General features: G+C 40.4%; 1 protein-coding gene across 2 annotated transcripts in view; it reads right to left on the bottom strand.

The window, feature by feature from the left end:
• The window catches only part of nav1b (neuron navigator 1b), a 638,783-nt gene that overhangs the window by 388,891 nt on the left and 227,042 nt on the right, over positions 1 to 22,850 (bottom strand). For both annotated transcript variants that reach the window (XM_043716841.1, XM_043716842.1), the window contains one exon: positions 7,372 to 7,478. In XM_043716841.1, the coding sequence (XP_043572776.1) occupies positions 7,372 to 7,478 (107 nt within the window). The remainder of the gene's footprint in view (positions 1 to 7,371; positions 7,479 to 22,850) is intronic.

The following is a 22,850-nucleotide window of genomic DNA, read 5'->3' as shown; positions in this document are numbered from 1 at the left end:
ACTGTGGTGGTAATGGGAGAACATCATGGCATTTGACAATGAATCTTACTTGGTTGCCAGGACATGCCAGGATCTTGGCATCACCGCATCATCAGTCTCCATTCGCATCCACTTAGGCAAGGGTTCTCTCCAGACAGAGGGCAAGGAGTTGAATGTTGGGCACCCACCACCTGTCTTGAGTCGTCATCTTCTCTTGCAGTATGACAAGGTTGAGGACTGAGTGAGGTTAAAATGGCTGCCACAGCTGTTACCGTTGGTGCACATGGGGTAAGGTGATCCCAAGTGAGTAGGAAGTGCAGAGAGCATGCATTGTTAATAATGTGGAGGGGATGAGGTGGATAAAAGCCATTGGTGGTAGATGTCATATGCAATAGTGAGAGAGATAGGTCTTGACCCTTGGTGGATAGTGTTTGCAAAAGCAGATTTTCAGGGAATGTGAGGTATAAAAGTGAAGACAGTGACACTTAACCTTGCAGAGTACCGAAGGTCATTAACCTTCTGTGGCATAGCCACGGCATGTTCCTCAGGAACCTCAAGAATGAAGTCCAGATCCGTGGATCCACTTAAACAGAGCATATCATCGATTGTAAACTGTGCTACATTACCTAAAGGAAACAACACTTAAACTCAACAATAACTGGAAATTCTTACCACTGACTGTCACGTTCCTTGGGCATAATGTAGGTGCATCTGGTGCCAGTGTTAACTCACAGAAGACAAAAGCAATCAATGAGTTTCCTGCTCCTTAGAATATAACTGAGCTCCAAAGCCTCATGAGTACAATAAAACAAGTCAGAAAGTTACTGCTGTCATCGATCAGTCATTATATCAGCAGTTACAAAAAATTATAGATGAAGCTGGAAAGAAAAAAACAACACAGGTCTTTTGAGAAAATCAAACAGATGTTAATATTTCTTCATATTTTAATACATGGTGATCTAGAACTATCTACTATTGTTACTGCAAATGTATCTTGTAAAGGACTGGGAGCTGTATCCTTTCAGATATAGATGCACAGGAAGCATAGACTAGCTTAGTCCATAACCCATGCACTGTCAGATTGAACAGAGGTGTGCAGTTATTGAGAAAGAAGCACTAGCTGTTCCATGAGTTTGTGAAAAGCTCATAAACAATTGTTCTTAGTCTCCACTATTACAGACAGTTCCCAAACCGTTAATGACACTCAAATTCTAAGCAAACATTCTTCTATAAATACAATGATTCACACTGAAGATAATGCAGTTTTGGATGTAGGTTTGCTCGCTGAGCTGGAAGGGTCATTTTCAGATGTTTTGTCACCATACTAGCTCACATCTTCAGCTTGGTCTGGAGGCTTACTGAAGTTGTTACCTAGTATGGTGATGAAATGTCTGAAAAAGATCCTTCCAGCTCAGCGAGCAATCCTACATCCAGAGCTGAGCTGAGCTTCAACCTGAGCTGCAAATCTTCTCAAAACCTGATAATGCAGTTTGATGGAAAAACAGGGTGCATACCCATAAAGTAGCAGACTACAACAGATGTCTTGTCCCATATCCCTCTGGTGATGCCTGACCAAGGAGATATGATTTTCAATCAAGGTGTAGAAATCTTTATGTTGATATCAACCACAATGCTAACAGCAACAACTCAGCAACTGAATGAAACTGGAGATGCACAGAAATCTGACAATGAATGTCCTCAGGCCAGAGAATACTGGCCAGCAGACACATGACACAATCCTGCTATCAAACAGTGCTAAGAACAGAGAGCATATCTCAGTATAGCAGCTGAATCTCTCATTTATATTGAAAGATTGGCCACTCAGTTTTCATCTCCTGATTGACTAACACTTCTCTATTACCACCTCCTGCCAGATGGTCCCAGCAAATTTTTAATTGGAGGTGGGCGGCCATCATTGATGTTAAATGCTGCCGCAGTAATCCAAAATAAAAATACACCAATCCCAAATGACATCTGAATTCCTCCGTCTTCAAATTGGAAACCCATTCTACTCTCTGGCTCAGCTTTCTGGCCTTGCAGTCTGAGACAAGACATACTGCAACAATTACAGCAAAGACATCAGTGTAACAAACTGTCAAGTCATAGCAAGATATTTGCTTTGGTGGTCAGGTCTCTCAAAGTCATTGGAAGAGATGATAACAAGTTGTGTTGAATGTGTTTCTCATCAGCAGGAAACAAGCTAACTGTTGATGTTGTCTTCCTTTCCATGAAGATCATGGAGCTAACTTGAAATGGACTACTTTGAATGCAGAGGTAAGATATTCATAAAGTAGTGAACAACTATTTGAGATGGAAAGAGGTCAAATAACTGTATGGCCACATATTCAAAGCAGTAAATGAAGTGCTGAAGGAGATCTCCAACAGGTTGAAGCTCAGGTGTGCAATCCCTTCACACATCCATCTCCAATCAGAGTGGTCTTAGGGCTCTCTTTCTGGAAAGAAGGCCTGAACCATCCCCATCCATCACACTCTCCTTCATCTGGTCAAGCTGATCCCCACTTTGAACAACTTCTCTTTTATTTCTTCTCACTTTTTTCAGGTCAAAGAATAGACCCCAGTTATGCCTGTCTCTTTGTGGGGTACATGGAACATGCCTTGTTCTGATCCTACTCCAGCCCCCACCCAATACTCTTTCTCTGGTATATTGATGACATCCTTGGTGTTGCTTCCCCCTTTCATCCAGAATTGGGAAATAAACATATTGATTTTGCTTTTAACTTCTATCCTGCTTACAGCATCACCTGGTCCATCTCAGACCCTAGCTTTCCCTTCCTCGACATCTCTATTTCCATTTCTCAGGTTAAGCTGCTTATCAATATATACGGCAAATCCACTGACTCCAACAGTTACCTTGACTATACGTCCTCACACCCAAGCTTCGTGGAATGACTCCATTCCATTCTCCCAGTTTCTCTGTCTCAGTCATATCTGTTCTGATGGTGTTACCTTCAGCAGGTGGGCCTTAGAAGTGTCCACCTTTTTCTTCAACTGAGTGTTCCCTGCCACTATGGTTGATAGGTCCCTTAGCTATGCCCAACCCATTCCCGACACATCTGCCCTTGCCCCTTTTCTTTCCTCCTCCAACAATGACTGAGTAACCTAGTATTTTCTTTCAGCAGCATCCACTTTCAAAGGATAATAAATCATCATTTTAACCACCTCCAGTGACACATCACCACTAGGCACACATTCCCCTTTCCATAGGCACCATTCCCTATGGGACATCCTAATCCACTCCTCTTCCACTCCCAAAACCTCCATGGCACCTTCCCTTGTAATCAAGAAGGTGTACCATGTACCTATTTACCTTCACCATTCTCACTATCCATGGCCCCGGATCTTCCATGTGAAGCATGGGCAGCATGATGTGGCTCAGTGGTTAGCACTCCTGCCTCACAGTGCCAGGGACCCGGGTTCAATTCCAGCCTCGGGTGACTGTCAGTGTGGAGTTTGCATGTTCTCCTATGTCTGCGCGAGTTTCCTCCAGGTGATCCGGTTTTCTCCCACAGTCCAAAGATGTGCAGGTTCAGTGGATTAGCCGTGCTAAATTGCCCATAGCGTTCAGGGGAGTGTAGGTTAGGTGCATTAGTCAGCAGAAATGTCGAGTAATAGGGTTAGAGGAATGAGTCTGGGTGGGTTACACTTCAGAGGGTTGGTGTAGACTTGTTGGGCCAAATGGCCTGTTTCCACACTGTAGGGATTCTACGCAGCACTTTACCCACCCTTCACTTAATCTAGTCTACTGTATTCATTGCTTATAATGTGGTCTCCTCTATATTGTACAGCCAAAATGCAGACTGGCTGTCCGCTTTGCAGAAAACCTACTTTCTGTCTGCAAAGACATTTCTGAGCTTCCAGCTGCCTGTCTCTTCAAAACATCACCATGTTCTCATGCCAATATATTTGTCCTGGTTTTGCTGCAGCGCTCCAATGAGGCTCAGTTCAAGCTGGTGATACAGCATCAAATTTTCCATTTGGAGACTTTGCAGCCTTCAGGACTCAATATGGAATTCAACAATTTTACAGTCTTAACACCTCCGTGCATTTTTTTTTTTACCCACCCCGAATGCCAGGTTCTGTCATGACTTGGGTTGCTTTCAGTACAACCAACTTATTTTCACCCACTCACATTCCCCAGTAACACCTCAATCTCTTAGTTCTTCCCTCCCTCTGTCTCTCTACACTCCATATCCACTTATCAGCTCACTCATTTCCCCCTTACCCCTTGTCATCAAGATAAATACCAATTTTTTCCCAAATGTTATTAGTTCTGGAGAAGGGTCACTGAGCTCGAAATGCGAAACTCTGTAATTCTCTTCACAGACGTGCTGAGTTTCTCCAGCAATTTCTGTTTCAGTTTCATCTATCAATTATTCCTCTCTCTGAAGGATTCAAGAGATCCTATGAAAGTATCACATTCTGAAGGAGCTGAACACAAGTTCAGGTAGACCAGTGAAACCATCACAACTGTTGTTCCAATAAAAAAGTTGAGCCGGAGTCTTGGTGGGATATATATAATTTAACAGGTAGAATCAGAGCCTTAGGGTAGATATAGCTTAAAGGATTCATTCTGATTTTATAATTTATAAGAATTGAAGCAATGTCACATGATCTTGCTCTCTCTTGTAGCCTTGTGGTAAGATGAAGCCACGGTAGGATGTTTTTCTCAGTAAAGTTAATGCCTTTCTTTGCTCAGAAAACTAATAAAATATATTTTTCCAGCACAAGGAGATCAAGAATATTGTAGAGCAAATTTTAAGAAGAATTTAATTCAATTCAGAAAATACAAATTTTCCAGCCAAAGAATTTTTAGAAAACATTTCTAAATGCTGTATAACTGCAAAGTGCAAATTAATTTAGTGTCACTAATGCTCTGACATTCAGGAAGCATGTTAGCCTCATAATTGCATAACATCTGCTGGTTTTGTTTCTCAATTTGACATAGAATTCTGACTTGTATAAAATTTACATGTCAAATATTTGACATGCTAACAGTGTTACCAGCTTCCTCAGGCAATAATTGAGAAGACATTCAAACGTATTAAAGCAATGCAATGTTTAAGAAAATACAAATTATGTAATGTTTAAGAAATGTCCATCTGTTATTTTAACTAAAGTTAATAGTTTTATCTCGAAAGGTGCATATTAACTTCTGTGGAAGATTATAAACAAAATGTACACATAAAGCACAGTCATATTATCATTGTATCTGTTAGCTACAATGATTACATAATAGACAAGCAACTACACCAGCCAGCAAAATTTTATGAATTGCAGTCTATCCATCACACAGGTGGAGATGTTGGGAACATCCAGCAGCTGTTGTAGCCATGAGTAAGTTACTGTAATTTAGCACCTTTCAATTAGAATTAACTTTGAAGCAGTGTATTTCGACAGTTCCAGCATGTTACACTTTGCTACAATCACCACAGAGCCCCAGATGCAGCCAGAGTATCAATGTGGAAGAAATCCCCCTGCACAATGAAGCTTAGCAGCCATGAACATCTTTGTATTTAAAAAAAAATCTTCAGGGGATACCTTCACCCTGAAGTTCCTTTGAATCCATCTAGCCATATTGGCAGATGCCACCAATGACATTGGGCTGTCAATATTTCAGTGCCTCCAATTCATCATCTGACATTGGGATGTTTAATTGGATAGAGGGCTGCATCCTCAGAAATCACTTCCATAGGAGAGCCTCCCAGCAGTTCCAGCTTCCAAATCCAGAATTCAGCCCAGCATCAGGACCATGGCTCTGGAATGAAAACCTAGCCCATTGGGTCATTCAGACAGAGAGAGATCATCCAGTTCATCAAGTCCATGTTAGGTCTCTGTCAGGAGCCAATCGACAGACCATCCCATTCAAGCCCTAAAACTTGCTTTCCCTCAAGTCCTATCCAGTGTGCTTTTCAAACTTGTAATGCCTTGACCCATGTAAACAGCAAGTTCCAAACCATTATCATTCACTGGGTTAAAAACATTTTTCCTCATGTATCTTTCCTGCATCTCCTGCCTAAAAAAAAATTAAGTCTGTTTCCGAGTCCTTGTACCATCAGCGATGATGAACTACTTTTATTTATCTGCCTCACGTAAGCTTGTCATCATCTTGTACACCTCAATCAAACTTCCCCTCAAACCTTTTAGTTCTAAGAAGAAGCATTTGACCTGATCCAACCTCATGTCTAGCTAAATTTCCTCATCTCTGGATTTAATCCTCTACAATGCAGCCAAACCACATAATATAGCATGGAATTTTAAGTGCAAGTTGAATTCAGCACAAATCGAGATTCTGTGATCTTTGGCTCTATTTCCAAAAAAATATTGCTTGAAGTCAACCCCACCCACAAAACCGCTACCTCTCCAGTTCAAACTGATCACCATCGGAACTTCCATCAACTGCATTAATTTATAACCTTCAAAGAGGTTCTTAAAATTAAGCTGTTTTTCTTTTAAGTTCATGGATGCCAATATGTACATATTAAAAGCTTCGATGTTTTGTTTTAATTTTACAAGAATTAAGTCATTGAGAAACTACACAAATATCTGGTAATGGCTCTGAACATGTTTTCACAATAATTTTCAATTATTTGAGATTAAGTGGTTGACCAGAAACGAACACAGAATGCTTATTTTCTGTGGCAACCTCGTTTTCAGTTATATGAGTAAAGCTGCACCAGATTACTGCTGGTAAACATCTCAAGGAATAACTCTAAAAATATTTTTAAAACAATTCCATTCTCAGTGCCCCATTACACTGGTTGATGGCAAAATACCATTGAATTTAAATGAAAACTTGACAAAAAAAAATTGCCAAAATTAACAGGACTTTGAGCGCAATGTGCCTCTGCATCACCAATTATGCTCAAGGGAAAGATCTCTGTATATTTCCAAAAAATGATGTAAATCCAAAACAATTTATAGCAAATGCTTTGAGCCCATCTGTACTGCTTGAAAGTTGAATGTGTAAAGGGTAATCCTCAGTTATGCAGATCTATCTTAAAAAGTTATTTTTGTACCAAAGTTGTACAAGCATACATCAAGTGCAGACTTGTCACAAAACAACCACAAAATAGTTTCCAAAACAACTAAAGTAAAATGATTGTTCTGTTTTACAGAACACCATTGTGCTGCTAAAGCTTTTTATTTACTGCTACGAAGCATGAAAATGTTGCACTAAGAAATCTGTTACACTTGTGTTTGCCTCCAAAGATCTGACACCGAGACCTTTTCAGAAATATGTATCTAAATACCACAGTTTATCAAGATGGCACAGAGAAATTGAACTTTCTTTTTTAAATTACAAGTTCAGAGAAAAAGCATTTTTTTAAAATAATCAACTGAAAGCAAGGATTACATCAAAATTCATTATACCTATATCATCAAGATATTTTTTGGATTTCCAATTGCAGTCCTCTGCAGTAGGGTGGCCAGCAGGGTCCTTTGATTCAATACTGCTGCTGTCTCGCTTTGTTTCTCCTCTGAAAGATGATAACAGAAAGATTCAATGATCTGAGACAACATTCAATTTATGAGTAAAATCTATAACTCATCTTTGAAAAATAATTGCATACAAGTCCTTTCTGAAGATCATTGTTCTTTTTAATCAAATTATCAATGAATCATAATCTTTATTTCTCTAATAATTACATTGAAAGTTATCATCGTAATACTGGGCAGAATTAATAAGGCTAATACTGTAAAAAATGCAATAGTTGTTGGAAAGAATAGCCATTTGCAGAAAGGACAAGTTCTGGCTCTAATCACTAGGAACTAATTCCAGATATTAAAGAACAGTCAATGGACAAACCATTACAGAAAGCACAGTGCCAATGTAACAAACCCTGCAAAAGTTGTAGAAATTCATCGTATGGCTGTCATCACTCTTAAACTAACATAGGCAAAGAACAGGGTTGTATTTATTGCAATGCTACAAGAAGCTTTGACTTCTGGGATCTTAAAGATGCAGGAGAACATCTCAAGAAAACATTCCTAATTAGGGTGAAAAAGCTAGAATTAGGCCTTTTGCTTAGAATGTGAACAGACCTTTTGGGAACCAAATGGTGAAGGTCATTCACTGACCTGCTTGTTACTTTTTCTTGCTTTATTTTGTACCTTCTATCTGCAGAAGGTATTCCTTTAAGCTGAGTATAACCGAATGGCCACTTTGTAGGTAATATTTAGGAAGTGGCTATAATCTGTGGTTGAAGTTAACAATCCTTAATGGCTTCAGATGACAGTGTGAATTGCTGTGAGAAGATCTGTAGCTCAGGTTGAGGTTCTGGATGTACGCTTGCTTACTGAGCTGGAAGATTTGTTTTCAGATGTTTTGTCACCATACTAGGTAACATCAGTGAGCCTCTGGTGAAGCACTGGTGATAATAGCCCACTTTCTATTTACGTGTTTAGGTTTGGTGATGCCATTTTCTGTGGCAATGTCATTTCCTGTGTTGATATCATTTCCTGTTCTTTTTCTCAGGGGGTGGTAAATGGGATCTAAGTCAATGTGTTTGTTGATCAAGTTCCGGTTGGAATGCCACGCTTCTAGGTACTCTATCAACACTATCAACAAACACATTGACTTGGATCCCATTTACCAATCCCTGAGAAAAAGAACAGTAAAAGATATCACCACAGGAAAATGACATCACCAACCCAAGGAAACCTAAACACATAAATAAAAAGGGGGCTATACTACCAGTGCTTCACCGGAGGCCCACTGAAGATGTTACCTAGCATGGTAACAAAATGTTTGAAAACAAACCATCCAGCTCAGCGAGCAAACTTACATCCAGAACCCACCAGGAATGGATTGCTCAGGCAGAAGTACAGTATATAGCTGATAATCTAACTTGAATGATGACATAATTTTGTGTAGCAAGTGGCTACCTTTCCCCTGGTCTATTCTCTAGATTTTCTAATTGAATCTGAAATATTGCCAGCCTAGGTCATGGTTGATAACCAGTGCTGTCAACAGGAGGTGTGCAATTGAGGGGAGGTGGGGTGAGGGATGTTGCCAGTTTTTGGAATATGGTGTGTATTTCAGCAGGAGCTATGGGAATTTAGATGGATGCCTGTTTTGTTTTGAGGCCTTGTGTTGGTGGTAGTGATTTCTTAATTGTCAGGAGGTGATGTTCCTTGAGAAGGATGCTTTCCACTTGGACATCAGGAACCTCAATCCATGCTAACACAAGAAGCCACATTTGCTGTGGTGGTCTATTTTAAAACAGTGCTGAAAATGTGTTGCTAGAAAAGCGCAGCAGGTCAGGCAGCATCCAAGGAGCAGGAGAATCGACATTTCGGGCATGAGCCTTTCTTCAGGACCTCATGCCCGAAACGTCAATTCTCCTGCTCCTAGGATGCTGCCTGACCTGCTGCGCTTTTCCAGCAACACATTTTCAGCTCTGATCTCCAGCATCTGCAGTCCTCACTTTCTCCTATTTTAAAACAGTGACCCTTTTCATTCAAGTCGAAGATCTGGAAGCTTGGATTTTTTAATAGTGTTTATGCGGGTGAAGAGTTTTGAAAATTATATCTTGTGCATCAGCAAACTGTTTGACTGTGAGGATTAATGCCAACACATGTTTCAGTGAGTGACGCCAAGTGACAATTTCCCCTTAATTTTGCTGTTGCCTGTCGAGTGTTATTGAAGTAAATTGTTGTTCATTTAGTACTGACATCAGTGGATGTAACACATGCTGGACACCAAACTGGGATAAGCCAACTTTGACTGTCGCTGAAAAACACACATTAAAACTATAGACACTAAGAAAGCTGTGGTAAAGTTGATAATATGAAGGCTGCAGAACATTAATGTAACATAAGAAGGCTTTTTGTCCAATTATCTATTTCAAGTCAATATGTCAATTGATGTATTTTCTTTAAAATAATGAATTCATCAAATTTCCAGCTGTTTCATACTAAGGCAACACTTAATATAATAAGATTTACCTTCAATTAACAAATATGCCTTTTACGAGGCTAAGAAAAGAGCTGGTATTTTAGAGTGGTTTCCCTTATTTTGCGCATGCACTTTTTAAATATATCAAAATTACATGTATAGCAAACAGTAACTGAAGTTGGTGACAATGAAATATTTTCAGTAAGCCTGAAACTGTGGCACAACTGACCTCTCAGTTAGGAGACCGTAAGGTCTGCAGATGCTGGACAGCAGACTTGAAAGTGTGTTGCTGGAAAAGCACAGCAGGTCAGGCAGCATCCGAGGAGCAGGAGAATTGATGTTTCGGGCCATTGCCTTTCATCAGAAATTAGTCTGGGAGCTTTGGGGGTGTCTCTCCACACCCGAAGCTCTCAGCCTCATTCTTGATGAAGGGCTCCAACCTGAAACATCGACTTTTCTGCTCCTGGGATGCTGCCTAACCTGTGTCTTTCCAGCAACACACTCTCAACTATGGCTTCTCAGTTAGTATTAGCCAGAAATGAACTTTCATCAATGCTAGTCTGACCTCACTCAAGAACATTAGCCAGATGAGCAAAGTCAGTTGACAGGCTGTTGTAGTATAGGAGTGTGAAAGGGTTCATGACTGGAAAAGGATAACACGTTGCTGTTGCAAGGGGTCATATGAGAGAGAGAGAGAGAGAGAGAGAGAGACTTAAGTGAGAAACACTGTGGCTTCAGAAGAGTTAGCTTACATCTGTACAGCTGTATATACTTCCTTATTGTTTACATCTATTGAAAAATTGGTATCCTATCTTAGTTACACTAACCAGACACACACCAACAGTAAAGGAACCAAATGGTGTTGTTGTTATGATGCCATAGTCTTTCCAGACCATAGGGGGTACTCTCATCTGAGAGAAGTGGTGATTCAACTTGCCCTCAGGCAAGGGAAGAGGTTGAGAAGGAAAATCCTTCACGGTAACTTCAAACCAGTAATGGGAATTGAACTCACACTATTGGCATCACACTATTCTGTAAACCAACAATCCAGCCAACTGCGCTAAACTAATTCCCAAAGGAACCAGGACAAGTATAAAATGTCCTAATATTATGAATCATCCTATTATCAATTGGCTGATTTTTGGACTCATTCACAGTGAGGAAGGTCAACATCAAGTGAGGAAGCTAAGTGAATTTACTCTGGCTTTTAACTCAGCCACATCATTACGTCAGTAACTCAGCAGGTCTGGCTGCAACTGTGGAGATACAAAAGAAAAAGTTACATCAAGTCTACATTAAACTTGAAACATTAACTCTGTTTCTTTCTACACTGATACTGCCCAACCTGCTACATTTCTCCAGCAATTTCTGCTTTGTTTCAGATTTCCAGCATCCACAGGTCTTTGTTTTATTCCATCATTTACATCCTGAATTAAAATTTCCTGACCAATTGTAGCTGTTGAGTTTGATTGTGACCCACATCTGACCATTCATGCCTCACCATTTAAACGAGCCCATGCAAAGGACAAAATCGATTCTTTCTAAGATTATCAGAAGAGAGATATGGACAGGAGCTTTTGACCTCATCAAGGACTGAACAGAGGCAGGTGGGGCCCTGAAAAACACTTGCACTGGACGACATGTGGGTTTTCCAACCCCATTTCTCATGTTGGCCAATTTGATTGAAATCAGATTAGATTAGATTCCCTACAGTGCGGAAACAGGCCCTTCGGACCAACATGCCCAAACCAAACCTCCGAAGAGCCACCCACCCAGACCCATTCCCCTACATTTACCCTGACTAATCTACCTAACACTACAGGCAATTTTGCATGGCCAATTCACCTAAACTGCACATCTTTGGACTGTGGGAGGAAACCGGAGCACCCGGAGGAAACCCACGCAGACACGGGGAGGATGTGCAAACTCCACACTGACAGTCGCCTGAGGCAGGAATTGAACCAGGGTCTCTGGCGCTGTGAGGCAGCAGTGCTAATCACTGAGCCACCATGCCGCAGGACCATCTGCCCTCAAAAGGGGGAAGCCAATTACATTTAACAGCCTCATAAAAGATCAGTAAGTCAGCCTGCAGTTTCCTAACACAGTTCAATTTTCTGAAGACTGGCAGCCAGCAACAGGACACATCATAAACCTTATTTCAAATCTCTTTTGTTCAGTCATCCCATTGTAATTTTTCACCCATCCAGTAATCACCAGCATTAAAGGTAGCCTCAGGCTACCTGAATGATTCCACCCCAGATTTGTCACTGGCACCTATTTGAGCTGATATACAGACTTAAGTCATGTCAGGTTGATCCTCCTCTTCCTGTTTCTCCTCCTCTCTTTTTTCTCATCCAAAACTAGAGTGGTCATCACCTTCTTCCTCCTGTGGTTCTAATCCTCTTGGTGTAATATGCTGTATCAGACATTGCAGGTAACTATCAGTCATTAATTCCCTGCTGCCATGTGCTGAAGAGTACTCCACACTTGCCCAGTCATTAATACCACATTTTCAGCAACCCAATGACGTGTTTAATGATCACTATTGTGGCTTTGCTTACACATTTCCTCCAAAGTGGCTGGGCTCCCAAAGGAAGATGGTTGTAATTCCTGGAGGCAAATCATCTTACTTTTAGAGTCATAGTGTCTTGGAGATGTACAGCATGGAAACAGACTCTGTGGTCCAACTCATCCATGCCGACCAGATATCCTAAACTAATCTAGTCCCATTTGCCAGCACTTGGCCCATATCCCTCTAAACACTTTCTATTCATATACCCATTCAGATGCCTTTTAAATGTTGTAATTCTACCAGCCTCCACCACTTCCTCTGGCAGGTCATTCCACACATGCACCGAAAGTTGCCCCTTAGGTCCCTTTTAAATCTTTCCCTCTCATCCTAAACCTATGCCCTCTAGTTCTGGACTCCCCCACCTCAGGGAAAATACCTTGTCTATTTACCCTATTCCCATGCCCCTCATGATTTTATAAACCTCTATAAGGTCACCCCTCAGCCTCCAACATTTCAGGGAAAACAGCTCCAGTCTATTCAGCCGCGCCCTATAGCTCAAACCCTCCAACCCTGGCAACGTCCTTGTAAATCTTTTCCCAGGATATCACTGCAGGAATTTCTCAGGGTAATGTCCCAAGCCTAAAAAAATCAACTGCTTTATCAATAACTTCCCTCTGACATAAGGTAGTAGTGTGGGTTGTCTACTGAACAATGTTGCATCCCATTCATGAAGCAGGCCATGTCCATTCCTGAATAACATTCAGAATGGAACTTATGTGTCAAGATAGCCTGACATCACATGAGTGCTGCCACAACCATCCCCTAAAACAGACAATCTAACCATTGTCTTTTCACATTCAATGGCATTACCATCGCAGAATTATCCACCACCAACATCCTGGCAATTACCATTGACCAGAGACTGAACTGGACTAGCCATATAAACACTGTGGCTGAGAAGAGCAGGTCAGAAGTTTGGAATACAGCCGTGTGTAACTCACCACTTAACTCCCCAAGAGCCTCACCACTGAATGAGTGGCACTCCTGAAGCAGGTCAAAATAGCAGCTGGCATGATCAATATTCTATCCACCATATTAAATACACTCTCCCTCCACTATTGATGCATGATGGCACCAGGGTAAACAATACGCAAGATACACTGCATAAACTTGCTAAAACTTCTACAACCTTCTGAAGCTGTGGTGGCAGGTGAATGGAAACTTCCCAACGTGCAGGTACCTCCTCCTCTGCCAATCATACGCCACCTAGAAATATGTCACCATTCCTTCACTGTTGCTGGAAAAAAATCCAGGAACTCTGAACTGTACTGCAGATTCCCTAAATGGACTGCGCCGAATTAAGAAATTGACTCCTGCTATCTGCTCCAAGGCATTTATGAATGGACCATTAATGTTGGCCTTACTCGTGACACACACAGCCCGTGAAAGATTTGAAAAGAAATCACAGGTTAAAAGCAGCCAGATTCTCAAAGGGTAGCCTTTTTCTCCAAGGAATCATCTGCTGACTGAACTTGCAGATGCAAAAGATCTGTAAGAGACGTGATTGGCGTAGAATGAAAGCATCATGGCAGTTCCTTCCACAAACATGCAAAATAACTCCATGCATTTATGGAGTGCAATTCCTTTTTTGACTGAAAGAAACTTGTTGGGTGATCTGAGGGCTCTTTGGCATTGTGTTGTTCATTTGCCACATGGGCGTTGCTGGCAATGTGAGCATTTGTATGCCCTGCCCCAAAGTGCCCTCAAACAGAGCTGTTGTTAGGGTGTTTCAGAGGAAAGTTAAGAATCAACCACATTTTGGAGACTCTCAAGCCAAACTAGATGAGGATGAGAGATTTCCTTCCATAAAAGACATTAGTGAACTGGATGTGTTTTTAAACAGGTTAAAAATCATTAGCAGGCTGGATAGGTAGATTCGTAAAAGGAACAAAAATAGGAGGGTATAAACGGTGTAAAGTGATGTGCAAAAGAAGCAAGGGTGATGTGAGAAAAAAAATCATCTTCACACAATGAGTAGTTCGGGTACAGAATGCACTACCTGGAAATGTGGTGGAGGCATTCAAGAGAGCATTGGATGATTATTTGGATGGAAATAGTGTGCATTGGTATCAGGGAAAGAAGCAGAGGACTGGTGATGATACATGTTGGAAAAGCTGGTGCAGGCATGATGGACTGAATGGCCTACTTCTATGACACAATAATTCCATGAACATATGGCACCACTAATAAGACTAGTTTTCAATTCCAGATTTAATTTTAGATTAGATTCCCTACAGTGTGGAAACAGGCCCTTCGGCCCAATAAGTCCACACGACCCTCCGTAGAGTAACCCACCCAGACCCATTTCCCTCTGACTAATGCACCTAACACTGTGGGCAATTTAGCATGGCCAATTCACCTAACCTGCACATCTTTGGACTGTGGGAGGAAACCAGAACACCCAAGGAAACCTACGCAGACACAGGGAAAATGTGCAAACTCCACACAGACAGTTGCCCAAGGCTGGAATTGAACCGGGGATCCTGGTGCTGTGAGGCAACAATACTAACTACTGAGCCTCTGTGCCACCCCAACTGCATTTATTATCTTCATTTGTTTCTTGAATTTTAATTTAATCGGGATTTGAACCTATGTTTCCAGGTCATTAGCCTGGACCTTTGAATTACTCATCCAAGTAAAATGCCACTAAGCAACTGTCTCTCCCTCTCCCAGTCTAGTTCTTGAACTCAAGTTTCTAATGGATAAAAGCATGAACCAGGGAAACAGGTATCAGTCACCTAGGAGGTGAACCAATGCGCAGAAAAATATGAATGTCAGCACCAGATCTCTGTAAGGAACCAGAGTTAAAGAAATTCAAGACTCTGGTGATCCCAACTATTACAGGCAATGGATGTCCACCTTCTTTACTTGTAAGGCATTCACATTCCAGGAAGCTGCAGGTGTTAGCAATGACTTGCCACGAAAATATGAGGCACTTATGCTCAGTCCTGTCCATAAAAACAGATCTTTAGCCTTTATATCCTGGTTAAACTATCACCCCTGCAAACTGCAGTTCAATGTTCATTTGCTCCAATCCATATTCAGTGCAGTGTCAGGTGATTGAGAAGAAAGCAACCGTTTGGTCATGCTGCTGTTACAGCCCTTGCTCCTAAGTAGAGGGCCCATGGTAGAGATGTTGCTGTTCTGCAAAGAAAGCAGAGAGCTGTGAAACGTGGATTACAGTCAAAAAGCCCTAGGTGGCAGAAATGACATCCAACATTTTAGTCATTACCTCAAAAGCAAAAACAAAGATGTACTCTCAGAGCAGCATGGCCACTTTCGTAATGTATGGATTCTATGATTCTATATCTGTGAGGCCAACCAGTTGACAGAGCTCTGCACTTAAATGCTTTCCCCCCTTGTTAATGTGAGATTCTGGTCAATCCCTGTCACATTCTTGCCTTGTTGAACCTGGCATATTTCGAACAGCCCATAAAATCTCTGAGACGCAGAAACAAGCCTTAAAGCTGTCAGTAAATTGTTTGCATAGTTAACATTCAAAGCAACCTGTCCCCCGTTAGAATCATGCAGTTAAATATAGAGATTGGCGTTTCCCACCAGACTCCTGATGTGCTGGTGATTGTACTACTTTCATGTTCGCACTATCTAGTACATCATGCCCCATGCAGCTTTAAAAGTTGACCCCATTGCCATAGAGGCTCTCAAACATTTTATTTAAGTTGAAGACTAGGGTTATAAGTTTTTCACAAAAAGAAGCATAAAATACTTGCTAAAATTTAAAATGCTAGCTGGAAATTTAAAAACAAGTTCCAGAGCTTTTTCTTCTTGCATAGTTTCAAATACACACAATTCTTGACACTTCGAACTAGAAACAAGCTTTTACAAATCTGTCCAACGTTAGAGTAGAAAGCTGTCCAAGCCTTCTTTTCCTTTATTAGTACATGTCTGTCCAGTTACAAAGTCATATTGAAACACTAAAATTGCAGATTGTTTTTATACTTATAACGTCACAAATACGCAGGATATAATTGCCCCCCCTTCAAAGCCGACTTGGGAAATTGAATTTTGGGTGGATTTACTTCGAGAAAAGGGCACATTCCATGTATCTGGGGGAGGTCCAAGATACGTGGAACTAACATGTCTAGAGTGAGAACAATCAAGCTGAATCTCAAACGTCCGCCAACTTGGTTCATCAATGCTGCCGCATCAAACCCCTTCATGGACCCCCCTCAAGAATGACTCAGTGCCTGTATTTGATTTATTTCCTGGATTCACTTTCAAATTTGTGCATTCATCATAATTTGGGCTCTGACAGTGCATGAGTTCTGTAACGTTATGTATTAGTACTTAAATTGCCAAAATGTGAATGCAATCCAAGTAGAATTGGCTGTACCCGATATTCAGCTGAATCCTACAGTTCTAAGAACAGTAATGTTATTTTTACAAAAGTGAGGCGTACTCTTGCCCATCTCCATCCCATATTAAGACATTGCTTCATTGTGAACAGATCAGAACACTGTAGATAAATTTTACCATTGCCACTCTAATCAATATTTCAAAATACCCTTCAATATTTCTCCAGAAGTAACCCCAAACCATCCACATCAGTGGCTCAGATTTGAGCTCAAATCAAGGATAAACTGTTTCCGGTGACAGAAGGCTCAGTTATCAAAGAGAACAGGTAATAAGTTAATTAGCAAAAGTACCAGAGACAAGACAATGAGCATTATTTTACATGATTAGTGGTTTTATTCTGAAATGCACTGATTGAAGGAAAGGTAGAAGAAGATTCAAAAGGGAATTAAGTAAATGCTTCAGGGAAATAAAGTGCAGGACTATATGAAAAGAGCAGAACATTAGGAGTAGTTATGCAGTGCTTTCAAAATATCATAAAAAGCACAATGGGCTGAATGTGTTTAGTCTGTGTTAGACCATTCTGTGACTCTATGTACTTCAGAATATTATAACTGTCACTTACTAAAGTAGTCCTGCTTTAGACTGAAGAAGTAATCTCACCTTGTGCTATAGAGAGAACAGAGTACCTCTAAGTGTCATTCAAACAGGAAACATTGATCTGCAGTGGGTCAATGCTTCCAAAGTACACTAAATGTGGTACACACAAGTTACACTTAAGCTCAGCCTTGTCAGGATGCAGGACATCTGCAAGATTTCCCCCCAGGCTTCATTACATCCTGTCATAATGTGTATCCTGCTCATATGTTGGCCAAACAAAAATAGAATGCACCTTATTGTCTTCAAAGGTTTTGCACAGGACAGAGACTGTGCTTCCCTTCTAAGTGACAATTAAAAGTGGTTCAATGTTCCAACTTGTTTTATTTTCCTCTCCAGAACAGCTGCTTGTTGAAGGAAGGATATTAAAACAGGGTAAAGGAAACACCTATTTCCCAATATTTTTAGTCCCCAAAGAAGCACAAAAAGGGCACTTGAGCTGATAGTTAGGAAATGCAACAAGAAAAATACTCAAAACCGTTACATCCATTTAAATTCACAAATATATTAATGTTTTTCTTACAGGACATGCTATGGATATCCAACTAATTTCTCAACAAAGCTGTTTCCTAACTCTGATGGTTTCATTGACAGCCGATAGTGAGCAGAAACCATAGCCCTCTCGGTAGTGAAAACTAAAGAAAATTCTCCCAAGTGGACTATCGTACAGAGCACGGCAACCTGTTACAGAGAGACATTAGCTACAATTTGGGTCATTGAGTTAGGACAATAATGTATGGTACACAATCACATATGTCATTAGATAAGAATGTAGAAAGCAAGAAGTATTGCTGTTCACCATATTGTATGAACTAGGTCATTCTTGGTCACCATAGGCTAGATTTTCTGCCATCATCCTACTTTCAGTTTGGAATCTACAAGGCCCACTTGATCTAGTGTCTTGGAGGAAAACCATTACGTAGTCTAGCGAGAAGAATCTCTTGCCATGAATATAGTTTCATTTATTGTGTAATAGCATCAATGTACAATTTACATTTGCATGACAGGCATTTTTGTGAAGACTATGAGAGGAGATGTTGATAGTGGTTCTACCTCCTTCAAAATCGAGTAGTTCTCCCTACTCTTATAATATTATCACATTGGGTGCAGCTTAATACACTCCTCAGCATTAATCTTTTCAAAACACATGCTCAATGTTTACCTCCTCCCAAACTTCTATTCCATTTATGATTTATATCTATATTTTAAATATTATTTAGTTCAGAGATGGATTTTAAAGCAGTGACATGTGGGTTTGGTCTGTGTCTATAAACAGGTTTAATGATTAATACTTTAGCTTTTCTACAGCCATGGTGATTTGTTTTCAAACATGTTGTTATGAGAGAGAGATTTCTTGGAGAGTAAGGGGATTATATTTTCATTAGAAGAGGTTTTACAAGCGAACAAGGTAAAGTGTTGCACGTTAGATTTCAGTCAGAAAATTGTGGAATTGGCTTTTTAGGTTGGGGGAGAAAATACTAAAGATTGAAGAATGCCCTTTTGGTTTCAGTTTTTGCAGAAAGTTTGGCTGAAGCTGGATGTGTAAGACAGTTGGTCTCGACGAAAGGGGATAAATTAGAACATTAATAAATATATTCCTCCAGCGTAAGGGGGCTTGGTTTGAAAGCTTCAGAGCAGGTGTGTTGGGTTAAAAGTCTGAAGGGATGATTTGAAGTTGTGAAAATTTAAGCTCAGTTGCATGAAAACTGAAGGAAGACGCTGTCATATTCTCAACACTAGGATTTGAAACCCCAATTAAATGAAAGTAGTAATTGAGAAGGGAATTCGCTAATGTGATTACTGTGAAGCAGTGCTATTGGGTCAAATAGAATTGTATTTTTCCCCCTGTTTTGGTATCTTTAAATGTGTATTATATATAAATAGCTTGGGTTAATCTACTTTGATCATCATTTTTATGTAATAAACTTTCATTTTAATGTTAAAATCAAATCTGCAGCATGGTGTGCTTGTAATTCAGTAAAAGACCACCTCATTAAGATCAAAAGAAATATGATCTATCAAGCCAGATACCAGTCTGCTTGCATTTAACAGATTCATTAATAAGATCAGCCAGGATCAGAACTCCTCAGAAACATTTGTATACTCACATACATAACTTCATTTACCATGAGCCCATCTTTGCCCAAGTCTCTAACTTCATAAATACAAGCAGTCAGAAAGTTTCCTTATTCTTCTAGGAACCAATCTGGTCAGGCTTGGGACAGCATTTGATGTTTGGTTGCAAGACTGTTCACTTGGATTCTGTCCATGACACTGTGAAGCGTGCAAGTCCCTTTCAGCACTGCATTCTTCATTAGATTCATTCCAATCAAGTATTCATGGATAATCGAGTCACAATGGAATGGGATTCCGTTGGTTCCATTGTAAATCTCTGCTGCATGAGCAACGACTCCCTACCACAGCGCAGACACGATAAGGGTCCTCCTTCCTAGCTTAGCGGAGGTACAAGCGTAATCTAGGTTGGAAGATCACTGTTCTGAACTTTTATTTCTGCCATGCTGGACATTTTATTTCTCTACTTTCTTAGGTCTTGTGATTGAAGCTGTACCTAGATACCTTTGTACCTACGATGGCACTGTAAGTGGTGATGTATAAATGTTTCACTGTACTCATTTGAGTACATGTGACAATTAAGTTAATTCAATATGCAATCATTGCTGGTCTGGATGGACTGTCACCTTTGTGTTGAAATCCCATATCCATACCTGCTGCCCTCAGCTGAAATGTGTCAACTGTTGTACATGGTGACATCTATTTTTGTGGGCAGCTTGCTGCTCCTGGTAAGACTGTTGCTACATTACCACCCCATACAAGTGACAATGGAGTTAACCTCTTTGGTAGAATAGGAAAATAAGTCTTTAGTTTTTTTACCAAACAGGAAGTCTGATGGTGATAAGCCACGCACTGGAGTAGAGTAGACCAGTAATTTCGCAATGATGTATAAAAGTTAGACTTTTATCAACAAACACGACTTGATTGTTTGGACCAAAAACTTGGCTCCCCCAATCTAATATGGGTATCTTGGCCAAATGTTTGCATGTTTAAGTCTAGAGTTAGTTACAAATTGGCTGAAGGCCTAGTTAGCAAACTGTGATCGCTATCAGATATGAACACATCCAGGAACCCATGTACAGTAAAGATTTAATGCAAGATCCTAACAACTGCACCTTGGTGGTTGAAAAATATATATTTATTTCTATCCACGGTGAAAAATAGTAAACAGAAATAAGGTAAACCATCTATCAAACATTTTAAAAAAGCCTGGTCCCACTCATTTTTTCTGGCCTGGTGGGAAGGTTGTGGGTATTAACAGCCCACAGTGATCAGGTCTGTGAACAGAGCAAATATGACAGTCAACTCTGAGATCCTCACTCCTTGTAAGATTCCTGGCCAACACACTGATAATCCCTCAGTATCCTTGGTGAAATAACTCTTCAGAGGCTGGTATCTCATCACCAATCACCCTTTATTTGCAAATGCAGAGCCTTTGACTACAGCACTGCCTTTTACTTAGTCTGACACCAGAGTGTCAATATCCCTTACATTCACCCTTTTCTGTCAGCCAGGGCTCCCTGACTGACCAGATTAACAGTCCTAATCAGGAAACTCATTTTCTATAAGATCCAGCTGGCTGACCCCGTAACAATAACTATACCTGTTATAATCTTGTCCAGGAAATCTTCCCTTGCTGTAGCCATACCTCATGTCGCCTGCTTAGTTTAAAGACAATAAGACCATAAGCAACAGGAACAGGGTGAGGTCATTACAGCCCCTTGACCCTGCTCCGCCACTCAATAAGATCCTGGCTGATCTAACGCCTCTCGTCTACTTTCCTGCCTTTTCTCCGTAATTATCAATTCCCCTAATAATTATGAATCCATCTATCTCTGCTTTAATATATACAAAAGTTCTGCCCCAAAGCTCTCTTGGGCATGCAGTTCCAAAGACTCAGCCCTCTAAAAACTTTTGCCTCATCTCCATTTTAAATTGGTGTCCCTTTATTCTAAGACTGTGTCCTCTGGTCCGAGATTCTCCCATGCAGGGGAACATCCTCTCAGTATTCACCCTGTCAAGCCCCTTAAGAATCCTATTTACTTCTACGAGGTCTCCTCTCATTCTTCTAAACTCCAGTAAATAGAGTCCCAAACTCTTTAATCCTTACTCATAAAACAATCCCTCCATACCAGTTTTCATCCTAGTGAACTTTCTCTGAACTGTCTCCAATGATATAATATATTTGCTTAAATAAGAGAACTAAAACTGCTCACAGAACACCAGATGTGATCTCCCCTGCACCTTGTACAGTTGCAATTAGATTTCCCTGCTCTCATACACCAATTCCCTTGAAATAAGAATCAAACAATCCACAAGTTTTTCTGATTACACACTGAACCCACGTTAGCTTTCTGTGTTTCATACATATGTACCTGCAAATCCATTTGCCAACATTTTGCCCACTTACATAACCGGTCAATATCTCTCTATAAATTGTTTGCAACCCTCTCCCACCTAGCCTTTCCACCTAATCGTGTGTCATCTGCAAATGTGGCTACAGTACATTGGTTTCCTTCCTTCAAATCAGGAATATATAGTATGATGGCAATGGTCACTCTGAGCTGTAAGAACACTGCTTGTATCTAACTTAATCAGTTTGTAACAGTGCTATTTTATTTTAAAGTTTCCCCATGCCCACCTTGGGATTTCAACTTTACCACAGAGCCTCTGAATTCATTCATTCAGCATCTGAACACAACTCAGGATAGTCATTGGCACTCAACGCTATCTCTTATTGCCAGTGTGACTAATTTCAAGTTGCAGGTGACTTTTAGCTTACATTTGCTTCAGCAATTTTCTTACTAGGTCTGAAATATTTTCAGCAATGACTGTCATTTTGCTTTAGTGAATCTTGATTTTCTCTTCTGTAAGCTTCTGGACTGTCCAGCTCTTTCAACCGTTGAACGTCTGCACAAGTCATTCTCTTAAACTTTTATCTGGACCAATCTCCTGAGTTTGTTAGAGTTCACACTGATGTTTAGCTACATTGTGTGATGTAGCTAAATTGAATTACAAGTTATACTACTGCTCACCATGATATATGAAGTAGATTACTGCATGACAGCAATCAGGTACAAGTGGCATTGGTATAATAGACATTGTTACACAGGTTATCATGGTACTTGAAGGAGGTAAAGCTACCATCTAAGATTGAGAGCTGTTCGCAACACCAAAGTTTTGTGACATCATTAGATTGGGTGAAGCTTAATGTGCTCCTCAGAATCAACCTCGTCAGAACCAAACCCCTCATATAACAAGCCTATGTAACAATGTGCTGATAAAGAGATGTAATTAAAATACTTTTCTTCCTATCATAAGCATTCAGTCTTAAGA

Source organism: Chiloscyllium plagiosum, chromosome 26 (assembly GCF_004010195.1).
Source record: "Chiloscyllium plagiosum isolate BGI_BamShark_2017 chromosome 26, ASM401019v2, whole genome shotgun sequence".
In the NCBI taxonomy this organism is placed as follows: domain Eukaryota; kingdom Metazoa; phylum Chordata; class Chondrichthyes; order Orectolobiformes; family Hemiscylliidae; genus Chiloscyllium; species Chiloscyllium plagiosum.
The sequence above is the reverse complement of the archived record's forward strand: the minus strand, read 5'-3'. Positions and strand labels throughout refer to the sequence as shown.